At 35.5% G+C, this 16,333-nt stretch overlaps 5 protein-coding genes across 8 annotated transcripts; 3 read left to right on the forward strand and 2 right to left on the reverse strand.

Moving 5' to 3' along the window:
- Positions 1-4,242, reverse strand: LOC116850120 (THO complex subunit 6 homolog). 2 transcript variants are annotated; one of them, XM_032828020.1, is made up of 7 exons: positions 3,992-4,242; positions 3,728-3,885; positions 3,333-3,560; positions 3,050-3,217; positions 2,806-2,968; positions 1,796-2,133; positions 1-1,236 (listed from the first exon to the last, which is right to left on the reverse strand). In XM_032828020.1, the coding sequence occupies exons 2-6, from the start codon at positions 3,841-3,843 to the stop codon at positions 1,813-1,815; spliced, it is 996 nt and encodes a 331-aa protein (XP_032683911.1). In that variant the 5' UTR covers positions 3,844-3,885; positions 3,992-4,242; the 3' UTR covers positions 1-1,236; positions 1,796-1,812. The 2 variants fall into 2 exon arrangements, with proteins under 2 accessions (XP_032683911.1, XP_032683910.1); XM_032828019.1 differs by lacking the exon at positions 1-1,236 and having other exon boundaries at positions 1,813-2,133; positions 3,728-3,912.
- LOC116850121 (SH3 domain-containing protein Dlish) lies at positions 446-1,861 on the forward strand. Its single transcript, XM_032828021.1, has 2 exons — positions 446-660; positions 874-1,861. Exons 1-2 carry the CDS (start codon positions 474-476, stop codon positions 1,227-1,229), a joined length of 543 nt encoding a protein of 180 aa, XP_032683912.1. The 5' UTR covers positions 446-473; the 3' UTR covers positions 1,230-1,861.
- A 1,096-nt stretch (positions 4,243-5,338) lies between the features above and the next one.
- Positions 5,339-8,776, forward strand: LOC116850122 (E3 ubiquitin-protein ligase RNF185-like). 2 transcript variants are annotated; one of them, XM_032828024.1, is made up of 6 exons: positions 5,339-5,754; positions 6,667-6,707; positions 6,827-6,978; positions 7,057-7,188; positions 7,812-7,981; positions 8,107-8,776. In XM_032828024.1, the coding sequence occupies exons 3-6, from the start codon at positions 6,839-6,841 to the stop codon at positions 8,202-8,204; spliced, it is 540 nt and encodes a 179-aa protein (XP_032683915.1). In that variant the 5' UTR covers positions 5,339-5,754; positions 6,667-6,707; positions 6,827-6,838; the 3' UTR covers positions 8,205-8,776. The 2 variants fall into 2 exon arrangements, with proteins under 2 accessions (XP_032683915.1, XP_032683913.1); XM_032828022.1 differs by lacking the exon at positions 6,667-6,707 and having other exon boundaries at positions 5,342-5,754.
- Positions 8,777-9,206: 430 nt separating this feature from the next.
- Positions 9,207-11,110, reverse strand: LOC116850123 (selenoprotein M-like). The gene is made up of 4 exons (XM_032828025.1): positions 10,940-11,110; positions 10,626-10,696; positions 10,271-10,340; positions 9,207-10,199 (listed from the first exon to the last, which is right to left on the reverse strand). Exons 1-4 carry the CDS (start codon positions 11,054-11,056, stop codon positions 10,092-10,094), a joined length of 366 nt encoding a protein of 121 aa, XP_032683916.1. The 5' UTR covers positions 11,057-11,110; the 3' UTR covers positions 9,207-10,091.
- Positions 11,111-12,319: 1,209 nt separating this feature from the next.
- LOC116850126 (nucleoporin Gle1) lies at positions 12,320-16,138 on the forward strand. 2 transcript variants are annotated; one of them, XM_032828033.1, is made up of 8 exons: positions 12,320-12,685; positions 12,945-13,250; positions 13,484-13,933; positions 14,170-14,260; positions 14,328-14,636; positions 14,728-15,032; positions 15,125-15,503; positions 15,616-16,138. In XM_032828033.1, the coding sequence occupies exons 1-8, from the start codon at positions 12,644-12,646 to the stop codon at positions 15,873-15,875; spliced, it is 2,142 nt and encodes a 713-aa protein (XP_032683924.1). In that variant the 5' UTR covers positions 12,320-12,643; the 3' UTR covers positions 15,876-16,138. The 2 variants fall into 2 exon arrangements, with proteins under 2 accessions (XP_032683924.1, XP_032683925.1); XM_032828034.1 differs by lacking the exon at positions 12,320-12,685 and adding an exon at positions 12,706-12,768.
- The last annotated feature ends 195 nt before the right edge of the window (positions 16,139-16,333 follow it).

Below are 16,333 nucleotides of genomic sequence, written 5' to 3' on the forward strand. Positions count from 1 at the left end.
TTCTTTTTGTAGTTTCTATACTTCTTCGAAATAATTCTTCCTAAGATTATTGGCAAGGAAACGATCGGGAATGAGGGACGACTGGAAAGTCCGCTGGAAAAGCAACACTCCGATAAGGAATTCGTGAGCTTAAAGGATACGAAGGAGAAAGTGAAAAGAGCTGTCTCCGAACCCTCCCTGGTGTCGCGAGAGTCAACTTCGACGCCCAGCGGACGAGAAAAACACAGGCACAGACGAACCAAACGCTCGCACAAACCTAGACCACCCAGTAGATTCGGCTACGAAATCGCCGATCTCGACGCGTTCTTAACCAAGGTGATTTCGCTTTCACTTTTCTTACTTTAGTCCAACTTCATACACTGACACACACATAAAAAAAATTGTAGGCTTCTATAGAGAGACCAGCAAATATTCCTGTTGTCCTGTCTTTCCCGTCGGTGTTGTATCAGACCCAAGGTGGAACTCAGGACGAGATGGCCCTGCCTCTAGGTACAGTTGTGAATGCAGTCTTCAAGAATCAAACCTGGTTATATGTGCAAACTCCTCACGGCCAAGAAGGCTACGTTGGCTATGCCGCCTGTTTACCCCTCGGAATCCTACCACAACCTACGCGAGGACCCTGTTGGGAAGATTCTACTGATGTCTTCCCTCGGCCTCTTGGTACGTGAAATTCTTCTCGACGATTTTAACGAAAATTACACAAATCTCTTCAGTACGAAAAATCCTAAAATCTTTGAATTCTCGCAATTGTTGGTATCAAATTTCTGACATTGCAAAGTATGTAAATTGATAAATATTCATGTATCAAAGATAGATCACAGATAGATTGTAGATTCATGTATCAATTATCTCGTGCTGTCTTTTAACTTTCAGGGAACATGACCGACACGGAGAAGCTTCGGGACACCCGGTCAGAGTGCGGGGGGGCTCGCGGTCGTAGCGGCAGAGTTCGGCGGAGTTCTAGAGACGCGGTGTCAGCGTGCGGCGAGCGTAGCGTCGACCGATTGTACCTGAGAGCGGCGGCAAACGCGCGCACCAAGGGTTCGCGACACACGTTGCTGGTGATCAGGAGTGACTACGAAGCGCGCGGCGGCAATGCACTGACAGTGTCCAAGGGCGACGTAGTTGCCCTACTAAGCGACCACGTGAGCGACTGGTTCTGGGTGCGCTCCAGAGACGGGCGAGAGGGCTTCATCCCAGCGGTCATCGCTGGCCACGGCTTTCTCTGATCGCCTTCTGTCACCGAGACAATAGATTCAGCAAGGGTGACATCAATTCGAGTCTTGTAATATAATCTAATCTCTATGTCTAAGTATATCGATACGTGCACCGAAGAAAATGACGATCTGCGCGTTCATATTATCGAATTTAATATAATTCATTGCGACACGTTTAATTTATTTTTAAAGCTGTGGTCAAGCTGCGATATTACTCGTCGATATATCTCACATTGTACAAACATAAAGCAAGATTTAAATAGTTATTAAGTTCATACTTGTGAGAATTCGATTAAGTTATTCTTACTCTGCGAAATCAATGTTCTCGAGCCGAACCAAGTTGCTTTTTTGTATCAACATTAATTTAATGTTCGTGATCGTCTAAAGACGAATAGATTCTTGGTCTTTTGCCAGAAATCGCACGCGCGCGCGCGAATATTCGTAATGGCGAACGAGAAAGCAATGTATATTTGTACAAAGGAAGTATCGTATCTCATTCAAAATGTATACATACACTTTATTAATATATATATATATATGTATATTTATTAAAATGGAAAAAGAAATGTCATTCTTACATTCACTCTTCTGTCGATCACGCGAACTTGAGTATCATCTCGCGATAATTGAAGTTCGTGCAGAGGTCGAGGTGATTCGAGGAACCAGCTGCGCTTAGCACCTTCTGCGGTAATTCCTGATAGACGACACTGTAGACAGTATTGCTGGACGTGGGTACCTTCGCCAGCGTTTCGCCCTGATATGTTATATGATAGATATAGGGGGCTGCACCGGCCGCAATCACGCGCTCCTCGTAGATCTCTGCTACGTGAATGCCCTGATCGGCCAGATCGAAGATTGTTGCCGCTTCCATGGTGCGCATATGCCATAGTGACAGGCTGGGTCCACCTCCACATAGCTAGAATTATATTTAACTAGCTTAAACTACTCGGCATTGCCCGGGTTATCATAAAGTGTCAAAGGGAATATATTGACAGACATTCTATCTTGTATAGATCTTGTATCTATACGTATAAATAATTTAGAATGTATAATAATTTTTATAATCGCTGTAAATTTCAGACTAAAATGATTTTAAGGCTCCTGGTCCCACTGCTGTGAGACCCTGGACTGATAATGTCAGAAGCAAGAAAATATATATGCATAATTCTTACATGCCATTTTGAAATAAAAAGAACTTGTATAATACTTCTGATTGCTCAAGTATAAAACGTTATAAAATGCTCTAAAAACTATCCTTTCCTCTTGACAGTTAATAAATAGCGTTTAAAATTTCACAGTTAATAAATAGCAGTTAAAATTTCGTGACATGCAATCTTCTCCATTTTATGGCTATTTATTGACTGTCAAGAGGAAAAAGATAATTTTCAATATATCATCAAATTTTACATCAGTGAATCATCAAATCATCAAATATGCTCAAACAATTCGGAGTGTTCTTTCATACAATTGTATTTTCTATTTTAAAATAACACACAAAAATTTTCAAAATGTCATTTCTCACTCGTAATTTCACAATCCAATATAATCATGGCGAGTACTCAAATATGCCTTAAGTATAATTACATACCAGCCAATCCTCTGTAAAATCTACAGCACCTATCCACATTCCCAATCGTGGTCGAGCGACTTTATCTACTAAATGTGGCGTTAATATATTAGTATTCTCTCTCTTGCGCAAATCCCATAATCTCACAGAGCCATCTTCGCTGCAGGACGCAAGCTGATTACCCCTAAAATTTGTGATGCCTTTATTTATAAAATAGATGTAATTTTTATTTGTAACTCATTTGATATGGATAAATGATAATTACATTACAGCAAGGCAGTGAATATAATCAGTGTGGCCTTGCATATCCCTCAAAATTCTTCCATCTTCTAAGTTTATAATATATATATTATTATCTCCACAGCCAGCATATAATAATTTATTTGACTTTGAATACACCATATAATTTACATCTGGTTTCTCATAACTGTCTCTGTAAAGATGAATTATTATGTTCCTTTTATCTTAAAAATTATAATTGCATAATATACAATTAAAAATATGATAATACATTGCATATTTTACGCTTTCAATTTCTCTTTGCTTACTTGTTAGTTGGAATTTGTATACTCCATGAAATTTTACTGTTAGGAGCTTTATTGGAAGTCACCATCTTCCAATCCCATCCTGATATCTCACCACGTGTTCCTGTCACGAAAAAATTTTCTGTGGACAACATACATGCAACCTGCTGGTCAGGATGTGCAGTAAAATGATAATTGGGTCCTTGTAATTCATTCTCTTCTACTTTGTTGGGTCCTAAGGCTCTTGACAGGCTGTTTAGGAATTAAACATTTATTTCATTAAATGTGAGAAATTTAGTTTTTGCTTATGTTAATGTATCTCTTAGAAAAGAATTTTCAGAATTATGCTTTATATATTCTACATATTGTATATTTAGAATACAAATACATATAATATATGTATATTGTAAAATACTTACTCAAACACTGACACATCTCCATAAATATTGCCAGCCAGTAAATAATTTCCATCAGGAGAAAAGGTCTGTGATAGTACGGTGTTATAAAATAACTTTTGCCATATAGTGTTTGCCATTTCGTCCAACTCGTTGTTTTGTGAGGTTAGGTGAAGTTCAAGCTATGTTAAATCATATTAGAAAAAAAACTTTATAATGTGTGAACAATGCGCCATAATTTACGATAAGAAATGAGAATGTATCTGGCAAGTGAGATTGATATATTACCTCGAAATTATAAACCGTGTGTAACACATAAAAGACTCGTATTGATACAGCACAGTTTCAAATGTATCGGCACTGTTTTGGAGTCGAGTTGAATACGTGAGAGCAGCATAAATTTTCACGAATACATATTTAAACATATAAGATAGAAAGAGCGTAATAAAGCAGTAATTAACATAATTTTTGCGCGTTAAAAATAAAAAATTATTATTACGTGTTTTATTATGATGCATTAAGCCCATTCTACAATTGCGTGAACGTGGTGTATGTGATTATGACAACCAATCAGAATAAAGCAATCAGTAAATAAAACATTCGGATTGGTTGACTCTTACGCCGATTACGCTTACGCAATTGTAGAATGGGCTTTACACATAGGCTGCGTTCCGTGTTATGCAATGCGCGTATTTATCTATAGTTTATGTCACGTATACTGTAGGAAATACGCGCTTCATGCGCAACTCGGAACGCAACATAGAAATTAGGATTACTTTTACTAGACCGGGGATAAAGGTGTGATTTATTACACGTTACAAATGTTTTGAAACGTATAAACCAATCATGGCTAATATGTCTAACTTGTTGTTGATTCGTATTACTTGAAGACAGATTCGACTGATTTGTCGTTGAGTTATATCATAACCCTGTTTTTTTTTTTTTTATATAAAGGGTGTACAAAAAGTGTACGAGTCTAGGTGTTAAGTCTATCCGATCCTTACATAATACGATTTCAAAAATGAATACAGTTTTTTTAGGAGTAATATTCAGTATTAACAGAATGTAAGTTGTAACACACCACACTCTGGTTTTTCATTAAGTACAGTAGCGGCTTGTAGCGGAGACTTTGAAATTAATTTTCAACACATAGCTAAGATTAGCCAAGATTTGAATCATGTTTAGTCGAGATTCCAACTAATTATTTTTCATTATTTTAATCAGATATAATAAGGAATCAATTAAGTTTCTATTTCTATCTGTTATAAAAGAGAGAATCCCTTACGAAAAAAATACGAAAAAACTCAATTTTGGGTGTTAACACTCAAATTTAGGTGTTTATCCTCAGTTTTTGGGTGTTTGATTTAAAATTGAGGGTTTTTTCGTAAGGGATCAAAGTCTCTGTCTGATATAATGTTGAATTATTTTATTGAAAAATCAAAGTCCCGACAAGATAGAGAGACAGATTCAAAGTAATTTTAATGAAATACGAATATGTAATTTTAATAATACGTTCGTATTTGTTACAGCCTTTTTTCTGCAAATAATATCACTTGTGGAGTAACTTCACGTGATCTCCAAATAAGCGCCATCATGGAACGCCTCCCTTTTTTTCGCTGCTTATTGCTACTACGTTAATCAAACGCTTTGCCCGTATCGTAACTCCTCTGATCTCGTTTCATCTCTGTCTTCCCGAGTGTAGGAACCGTCGTGTCGTCGATAAATTGTGTCGCCGACACGGATAAACACGACTCTTTCCCGCGAAAGAGAAGAGGAGGGCACGAACATCGCTGACCGGATCACTTACGTGTCCAGCATATCAATCGGGACATCCTGTTTGTCACGAATCATGCGCTTCGCGAACGTATAAGCGCGTAGCGCGCTCACTGCTCTCGGTACTGCTTTTCGATCGCTCGATAACCGAGAGTGCGGTTTTTGCAATACGTCAGTTTTTTGTGCGAATTTGTTTTCTCAAAAGTCTACAAGGAATCACAGCCGCTTTATCGTAAAAGGGCCGAGTTCGCCCCTTTCCTGTGGCCGGCGTATCAAAAGTGAGTGATACGATTTTTCGTCAACTTGAGACTGCAGAATGTGCGAGAGAGTGTGTGTGTGTCTGTGGTATGTATATGCGCATTAGGATAAGAAAGAGATAGAAGAAAGAAAGAGCAAAAAATAGAAATTAATAATGAAACATAAAATTGGTCAAACATGTATGTGGAGAGAAGTTAAAACGATAGAGAGGTTATGTTTGTAAGAAACTTGCGATTGGATGATGTGTAATTGTGGGAATGGATATAAAGTTGCATATGTATGTACATGCATACGTATATGTGTGTGTGTGGGGTCAAGTATGTGATGAGAAAAATGACGTATAAGGTGAGGTTAACATAGCGAAGGAGAAATAGTCGTTATCTTGATAAAATATTTGATTTGTCACAAAATTATCCAAATAAATAACAACAATAAATGTAATACAAAAACAAAACACAGAAATTAGATTGACAAGTTAATGACTAGACTGTGCGTTGCGTGTATATAACGTAATGGATGTAAGGTTTATGTGTGTGCTTGTATGTGTATTTGTAATAGAGTGACGTACAAGTGAGAGAGGAAGAGAGAGGTTTGTCGTTTCGGATGAGTATCTCTTTCTATTTTCCTTGTTAGAAAGAGAAAGAGATAAAGACGAGATCAAGATGAGATCAAGAAGAGATTATATCGATAAGAGTATTAAATGATAAAATGATACTCAAGTGTAACGATATGTTTGGCGAGCTTTACAAACAGAATGACGTGTAAGGTTATAAGACAGGTGGGAGAAGAGAGGAGGGGGCGCTTGTTTTCGTCCTTGACGAGTTCTCCTGGAACGAGGACAAATGGAAAGAGAAAAAGAGTGTATCTGTTAATTTATCGATTGACTTAATTAAGAAAAGTCGTAATAAAAAATTGAATGCCATGTGTTACAGTTCTTGAGCGGAATAGGGAGTCGCGATTGTGTGTACATGAGGTACTTAGAGTATCGGTTTGGCAGACTTGTATTTTAGAATTCGTAATTCTTCTAATAATAATTTGAACTTTATAATTTACATTATAATTATGAACATTGATTACATATCACTTATATAGGCGACTCAAAAGATGACAACAAAGGAAGAAGGTCCTTCAAAGCCATCAGGTTCTACAGATGAGAAAGAGAAAGATGACAGGATGTTCGAATGTAACATCTGTCTGGATACAGCCAAGGATGCAGTGGTCAGTATGTGCGGCCACTTGTTCTGGTAAATATCTTGTCTGATTTGATAAATAGGGTACAGAACATTTGCAGCAGTCTCAATAATATGAGCATAAAACTGCAGTTGGCCATGTTTACATCAGTGGTTAGAGACCAGACCTGCCAGACAAGTCTGCCCAGTATGCAAAGCTGCTATAAGCAAGGAAAAAGTCATTCCATTGTACGGTCGTGGCGCTACAAAGCATGAGGATCCCAGGTAACTTGTTTTTCTTTTATCAAAATTGAAATTACCATGGGGATGGAATTATGTTTAATAAATTTGTAATTAGAGAAAAAGTTACAAATGACTAATGATATCCAATCAAGAAAATATTTAAAGGTTAATAAGATTCTGTAGGCAGGTATTGGAACAATCAAACAAATAAAAACTTGATATTATACATATATAGCTAATAAGTATAACATTTATTAGTTAATATATCTAAGTGTTTCAGTCTTTAACCAGATTCTTTTCAATGGAAGTCACAAAAATATGAACATTTGACAGTATATTTCTTTGTTTGGTGGATTTGCTTTCTTTGTCCACTGTTCTTATTATGTTAATATATATTTTCCACTGAAGAAACTTCAGTTGAGGACTGAGACGTAGGGTACATTAACTAATAAATTTTATATACTTATATATTGACTATATATGTAAGTCACAATTTCAAGTTTTCACTTGTTTGATCACACTAGTATATCTGCACAGGCTCTTATTGATTCTTAAACATTAATTTGTAGTTATTTGTTTGCCTTACAATTTGTTTGCTCTGTACAATAATGTAGGGATTATTGTATACATAACTGAGACTCTTAAAATGAAACTTTGCCTTTCAGAAATAATGTACCGCCACGTCCGGTCGGTCAAAGGACAGAGCCTGAAACCAACATGGGCTTCTCTGGCTTTGGTTTCGGCGATGGTTCCTATATGTCGTTCGGCATCGGTACTTTTCCTTTTGCTTTTTTTACTTCGACTTTTAATTTTGGAGAAACACGACCAAGCCCAGGTAACGTCTTTTTCTAATGTTCTAAAAAAAAAAAAGAAAACAGGATATTTCGATAACTAAATAAGGTAACATAATTCAATTCAATCCGCAATTTATAAGAATAAAAAAGGAAATTTTTTTTATAGCTCCCAGAGGCACACCACAATATGAGGAGGAACAGTTTTTGTCGAAGGTATTTTTGTGGTTAGCGTTGATATTCATTTGCTGGCTGCTAATGGCATAACGTCTACTAAATCACGCCAGTCTGCCCTGTGAATCTTATATGATTTTTATCTAATCGTCGTGATTAATTCATGATGTTCGATCAGCAATATGTCTCTCGGTCTCTGTCTATTTTAGAAACCAAATTTTCTTTGAAAAGAAGAAAAAAAAATGATCTTATATCTCAGGAATGATTAAAAAACTAAGATTACTAATTCGTTTCTTCCTACTTTCGTGCCGGAGCGGAGAATTGAATGGGAAAACACGCTCTCAGCAAAATATTTAAAATTTCGTTGATATTTCGTGTGGAACGACTTTTCTCCGACTTTGGACAATTCTGATATTTCGATGTGTCTCTTTTAAGTAATATGTATATAAATATATTATCCGTAGAGAAAAGCGCGTAAGCTGCTACCCGATATATTTAAAGCTTGAAAACGATACCCGATATATTGTATAGCTTGAAAACGAGAATGCAGAGAAGGGATATAATTAAGAAGTATATCTTTAAGACGTAATATAAACATTTTCTGCGAGAAACTATGAGCAAATATTTGAGCATAATGTATATATACGTATTCTACAGAGTTTAAACTAATAGGCCGGTATTCATAGTCAGATCTTATATTTAAGATCATTTTAAGTATCGTTTTAAGATATCATGAACCAATCACAGAGCTGTATTCGCATCTTAAGACATTACTTAAGACGATCTTGAAATAAGATTGGACTATGAATACCGGCCATAAAGTATATTGTAATATATAATGTGCGACTTAAAACGCGAGTTCTGGCGAGAATATTACCGGAGTAGTGTCATTATCCAATTAGTTCGTTTTGCGATTTTCTTTTTCCTGCTATAAAATTCTGCAATCCCGCAGATTGGCATGACTTGCGTAAATTATAATATGAATAGTGTGAATTGTTTTAATTACTTTATATATTTTACGAGGAAGAATCCAAATGACGAAAATGCTGAGCATTTTTTTTTCATACATTTGATTGTCGAGAAATAAAACAATAATTTATCAGCAACTATCATTTATTCGCATATGCTACATTGTTCGATTAATTATATACTTTTAGAACTTAAGATGATTGAAAAAGAAATTGCGAAATAGCGAAATTATCGTGATGGTAAGTAAAAAAAAATTGATCTCAAATGCAAGTGTACAATTCGTAATTGAAAGCCTATGTTCTTTTGATATAATAACGCGGTTACAAAGTTAAAAAAAATTACTCGAAATTAATTGTATGTAAGCGTAAAGGACCTCACGTGCATAATATACAATTCCATCATACCATAGATCAGTTGCTTTTATCACAGATTGCAGCTCTGCAGGGAGATACATATTCCCTCCTGTCCTTATTAACGCAGTAAAGAGACGACGAAAGAGATAATAATTAGTACATCTAAAGATTATCAAATTATTCACTTTTTGTGCAATATGCCTGTTACATCTGAGGTACTATTAAAATGTGACTTATATTCGGATATCTACAGCTTGTGCTAGACATAAACCTTCTAAAGAATTATTAAAGTAACAGAAATTGCATAAAATATAACGATTTTCTTATTTATATACTATTATGGAAAATTAAAAAAAAAACAAATAAAAACTTTTATATGATTTAACAATGCACGTTAAGTTATAATATATGCATCTTACATGTTTATTAAAATTATATATATAATGTATACTATGCAATTTATTTCGAGATCAATTTAAAGTATTTCTAAGGTAATTTGCTTACTATACGTTTCTAGGTTTTTGACTTTAGCATGGCTTTATAAATGGCCTTTTAAGAATAACTTTTTCTCTCTTCCTTAAGTTGTATACATAGGTTTTTGACCAGTTTTGACAAGCTACGCTCTGTAGTGCGTGTATATTAATTGGACGCTTGTCCTTTACATCTCGTCCTTATTATCTTTAATCTTTTTGGTGAAACCTTTGGAGACTAGTAAGTCATTGCACTCTTCCCGAGTCAATTTGGACAGCACCAATCTCTCCACTTCCTGTAATATTTTCAGTAAATTACTTTTTATTATTTTTTATCCTATTATAAATTCGTATTATCTTGTTCTACCTCTTCATGCTCGTTGAAAAGTACAAGCTCTGGAATTGCACCCTGAATATGTTTGAATTCCACGTTATCACTATATATACTTATTAAGGAAAATACAGAATTCTGAGAATATGAAATAAATAAATAATATAAGAGAAAATAAATTTTGCATACTTATAGATACTTTTAATTGTTATTTTCTTTTAAAATCTATACATACAGAAAGTATTTAAAATGACTGATTACAGCTGTGCAATTTCGTAAGATCAAGTACAAAAAAAATATAATTATATGAAATAATAATAGTTACGAAATATTTAAAGTAGTTACAAAACGGGACAATATTAAGTAACAAAAATTACATTATGAAGGATACTATTGCGGAAGATCCTCGAAGATGAACTGCTTGAGATGTGGCAGCCGGTTGAGCGAGCAACCGCTACAGCTCTGAGAAATAAATAAAGTGAACAATAATCATATTACAAAAGTAATATATGCTAAATACATGCACGATCTCTCGATATACGCAGCGTTACTTGAATGACAAGTATTTGTTGGAGCTGATAATAATCGGAATGCGACATGACAATGCCGAAAACTTAGCGGCGCGAACGCAACATGTTTGCTGAATTTATGTTGAATAAACGCGTTGTACAAGAGTGACTTAGTATAAAAATGAAAGAACGTTACCTCGACTTTCGCAAATGCGTAATATTTGCTCGCAGAATTTGCGAGGGAAACGAAGGACAGAGCGAATACGAGCACGAAGGAATAGCAGACAGCCGCGGCGGGCGCCATATTTGTCATTTAACTTTAAGGGGAAAAGTGTTCAATGTTCAATGTTCAATTTTGGCTGGGTACACCTAGCCTTTAGTGACCCCACGCCATTGCTCAAGGGGAAAAGTGAAAGTGATGATTTTTAGATTGTGCGTTCGTTTTGAATACTTTTGCGCCAAAAGCGTCACTCTATCTTTATTGTTTTTTATTACATGTTCAAGGAAAATAGCTGTAAATATAAGAGAGAATTCACACTTTGGCAGAAAAGCAGAAAATAAAAGGCAAAAATCAATTCGCGCTGGTGGTTAGTTGACAGTTTCTGTTTTTCTGCTAAAGCTTCTCCCTAAGCTAACATATGGCATTGCTTATTGAATTCCATCTATCATTTAATATAGGGTGCTTTCCAATTACTTACACATCTTGACACACACGTACCAAATTAGTTTATTGGTCACATATTGGGTGCTTTCCAGTTGCGTACACTATGTTACACAAAACCAGTTTATTGGTTGCATATTATCTTACAAGATATTTTAGATAATATGTGACCAATAAACTGGTTTTGTGTACATGTGTGTCAAGATGTGTTAAGCAATTGGAAAGCACCCATAATTGACCAATCCGAATTCCTATTTTTAGTTCCTATCACCTCAGACTGCGTTCAGATTCCACACCCGGGTGTATTCTATTACTAGAAGTGCTATAGTATATGTAACATATACTATAGTGTTTCTAGTAATAGAGTGCACCTGGATGAAGAATCTGAACGCACCCTCATATAAGGATTGGAGAATGTCGTATGGGGATAACCTTTTTCCCCGGAGCCAATACAGAACAGAACAGAACAGATTTTTAGTTCCTATCACCTCAGACTGCGTTCAGATTCCACACCCGGGTGTATTCTATTACTAGAAGTGCTATAGTATATGTAACATATACTATAGTGTTTCTAGTAATAGAGTGCACCTGGATGAAGAATCTGAACGCACCCTCATATAAGGATTGGAGAATGTCGTATGGGGATAACCTTTTTCCCCGGAGCCAATACAGAACAGAACAGAACAGATTTTTAGTTCCTATCATGATTGTCAATTAAATGTACTCACCGAGGTTGCGTTCCGTTGCACGCATTATGCGCGCATTGCCTACAATATACGTAACACGAACTATAGATAAATGCGTGCATATGCGTGAAACGGAACGCGGCCCGAGTAAAATTATGGAACGCAGCCCAAGGTGTTTATTCTAGAAAAATTCCGAAGTCTCCGCTACGAGTCGCCATCATCTACGTCGGCCAATTGCGTAGTGATAGATTTAAGGTAGTCATAGAACAATTAAGTTAGTGATAGATTCAATTTCATTCGAAAAATGAGTAATTTCATTTTGGTGTGAACGCGACGAATGCAATGTCAGTGCAAAATAAGAATTAATTGCGTGATGAGTAATGAATGAATAAAGTATTGTAGTCGAATAATTGATTGAAGCAAGCGCGAGAAATGACAATAACCTGGTAATAATTTGTTGAATGGAATGGATCGAAAAATGTACTGATTCTGTTGATTAGGTTAAGTTAGGTAAACAAACATTCTACACGTGTTTCAATAAATATTTATAATCATGTCGTTTCACCGCGAAAGAAAGAACGCGACAGATGAAAAGGTGAGTCAAGAAGCAAAAAATTCAGCCGTTATATATAAGATGTCCGAAGCTAATTGATGAAATAGAATTAGACTTCTTTAGAAGTACTAACAAATTTCTTGTTTTTTTCTGTTACCTGATCTTTTACTCTCTTTTAATTTCTAATATTGAGTCGTTTAGTTAATTTTATGTTAAATTTAACTAATAAATATAAAAAATTTCTATTTATGTATTTATTGTATATGTGCTTCTAATATTCTGGACTTACAATATTTTGCAGGAGAACATGGAGGACATCACGTCAGACTTTGTGTGCTTTAAGATATCTGCTCTCAAGAAAGTAGCGCGTATATCAATGGCAGAAGTAAATAATGTAACAATTGGACCTCAGTCGATAATGAATAAAAGTGATACTAATGATAATGTGGAGAATATCCAGGATGAACAAAATTCCTCTAACAACAAGAACCTGCAGAAGATTAATACCAGTCCTAAGTACCATTCAATATCGACTTTAAATGGTACATCCTTTTCAGTCAAAAAGATTTTTCAGGAGAACGAGCTGCAAAGAAAGGAAGAAGTTAGGGTAAGTTGAATATTAAATAATAGTTGGTTATACTTACAGATGAGATTCAGTGTTATTACACAAATATTTCTTTGTCAATAAACGTATATTGCTAGTATATACTATTGTATATACTATTGTAGTCTTAATTATAGTTACAATTAAATTACTTAAAACGTTATTTTTGTTAAATAAATTAAATATTCTCATATATTAGTGCAATTTTGTATCCTTATATCCTGACTGTATTGTAGAAAAAAATGGAGCATCGTATCCAATGTATGAATGAAAACAGTCGTGTTATCAAAGAAGAAATGGAGAAAATGCGTATGTCAATGGCACATGAACGTGAGCGCAGAAATGCTGAGTACTTGGCAGATATTCTAGCAGAAGAAGAGCGTATAGCCAAGGAAGAGGAGATGAAGAGACAGCACGAACAACAATTATATGCACAACGTGTTCAAGAGCAAAAGGAGAGACTCGAACGCGAAATGGAGGAGTACAGGAAACGGATGAAAGAGAAAGAAGAGTTAATAAGAGCTATAGTGATCCAGCGTGGCCACTTCACAGCTAAATATTGTGATATAGTGTCATTATCTAAGACTTGCAAGGATAAGCATGCTTTAAATGTATTCTTCGCAACAAATGGAGCAAGGATCAAAGAACTGTGCCAACAAATTGAGGCCATAGACGAAAAAATCAGAGTAATTATTAAAAAAAGTATTAATAAATGTTTCTTGACAAAATATGCTGACTATCGAGTCGTGATTTCTTGAAAAATAATCGTAGATTTATTAAATGTACAAAGTCTATTTTTTTTTAAATTTTGTACATTTAAGAATTCTGTATAAAATTCTGTGAATTGTTGCTTATTTTTTTTTTACTGTAATTTTTATATAATATGAATATTTCATATAAATAACATTTCTGTTTTGTGTAGAGCGGTGACATGGTAATTACAGATGTGAATTCAATTGAAACTTTGGTTCATCACATTGAGGACATGCTAAGTTTATTTCGAGCGGAGATGGGTTGGTGGATTTTTTATAAACAGTTTGGTATTATGAGCTTTTCTTATATGTATCTCGTACATTATAGAAAAAGCAGACGCTCAATATGAAGCAGAGTTGGCTCGCAAAGCGCAAATTGATAGTGCGATTCAAGCTCCAGTACCAGAGACTGAAAGTATAACAGTCAACAAAGTGGTCAACACGGTGGTTCCTTCTCAACAGCTTGTTGAAAGCAATACTGTGGAAAAAGAAAATATGAATCAAGACGTCAGTGCGGTAACAAACAAGGAAGTAGCTGTACCTGTCGCATCAAACGCTACTAACGTGTTGATCGAACCGTCCACATCTGATCCTAAACCGGAAGAAGCGCCTAAGGATACTGCAGAATGTAAAGATGGTACTGGTTGCTGTGTAACTGCTGCAATACATTTAATTAATTTCAAGTAGATAAATTAATCGATTAATGTATTTGTGTTGCGCATTTACAGGCTGTTCTTATGAATATGTCGACCACGAGTCGCTGAACATTTATAACAGAAGCCGACAATTCTTGGCCGCTTATAGACAGAGTTACAAGGATTTCTTACAATCGCCTGATACTAAAAAATTACGCTTCGAGTGCCAGAAAGCAATTAATATTCCAGTGAATGCGATTGCCGGTACTAGTGAGCAACACTTGAGAGACAAATACGATAGGCTGCAGAGTCTCCTAACTGGAAGATCGACTCCTAATCTGATACAGCATCCGCAAGGAACATTTTTCTGCAAGGATCATGTAGCGAAAAAGATAGTTGTATGTCATTTTACACAAAAATTTAAAAAAATTTTTCTCTATGACTTCAGAAATTAATATATTTTCTACATATCACGAATATAAATTTACAGAACCAAGGCGAAACACTAGTATCTAGTAAACCAGAAATGGCCTTTCCCATCGCGGCGATAGTAGTTGCTCTCTGGAACGAGCATACCGATTTTGGTGAGCTTGTCTTGGCACATCTACACGAAGCATGCCCTTTTATTGTACCAGTCTTCCCGTTGCGACAAAAAGATCAATCAAACGAGGACTATTATAAGTCTCTTGGCTGTAAATATTCCGAGGACGGTACCTTCGAAAAGCAGGACAAGTACTTAAAACGAATGTCGGGTTTGATGAGACTATATGTGTCGATTACTGTCACTCAGCAGAGGAAAGGTATCACCAAGACTCATCCCCATGGTCTTCAGTACGCCTGGCGATGGTTAGCAGCCGTTTTGAATATCGGTAGGAAGAGAATAACCAATACATTATGTCCTACTTTCTCCTCTCTAAATACAATCCTCATGCACGATATCGCAATTTTATTGAACAGCGAATTTATATCTTTGATTTGCAGAACCAAGAGCTGACACGTGCGATCTGTGCGCTACTTTAATATTGGACATGCTTGAGGTAGCCGGGAACGTGCTATGGACTGTTTATCCGAGTCAGTTTCGTAAGTTATTGATACTGTTAATAGAGGAGTATTATCCCCGTATGCAGAACATTGCTGACGGTGGTGGACCTCTGGTGCGGTTGGAGGAGTTCCTGAACAATGCTCTGGCGCAGAATATTATACGTGTCGCTGATGGAATGCTTTTGCCTAACTTCTGGTGATCTTGTTTTGCGAAATATTGTCTATACAACTTAAACATAAGCTGAATTTAAATCTGTCTAGTAAGTCGTTTAGGAATGTACGACAGTCTCAAAAATTCGAATTTTGGATGTTACTTTAGGAATGCTCGAAAATTTCAATTAACAGTAAGAATTGAAGAGGCAAATAAGGAGTACAGCACGGATGTCTTAGTGCTATTAAATATTAATATTACTTTTAATATTAGTATAATTATACTAATATTAATTAGTATAATTATAATATTTAATATAATATTAATATGATAGTGGGAGGATAATTATGTCCAGCATGTCAAACGCACGTATCGAAATTTTTCTTCGATTAACGTACGCGGTGTATCTACCTTTCGTACTTAGACCGATCCTTGAGTCCCAATTTTATATATATATATATATATATATATATATATATATATATATATATATATATATATATATAT

This window comes from Odontomachus brunneus, unplaced genomic scaffold (assembly GCF_010583005.1).
Source record: "Odontomachus brunneus isolate Ranch 3 - 2012 unplaced genomic scaffold, Obru_v1 Obru_scaffold_134, whole genome shotgun sequence".
NCBI classification, from domain to species: Eukaryota; Metazoa; Arthropoda; class Insecta; order Hymenoptera; family Formicidae; genus Odontomachus; species Odontomachus brunneus.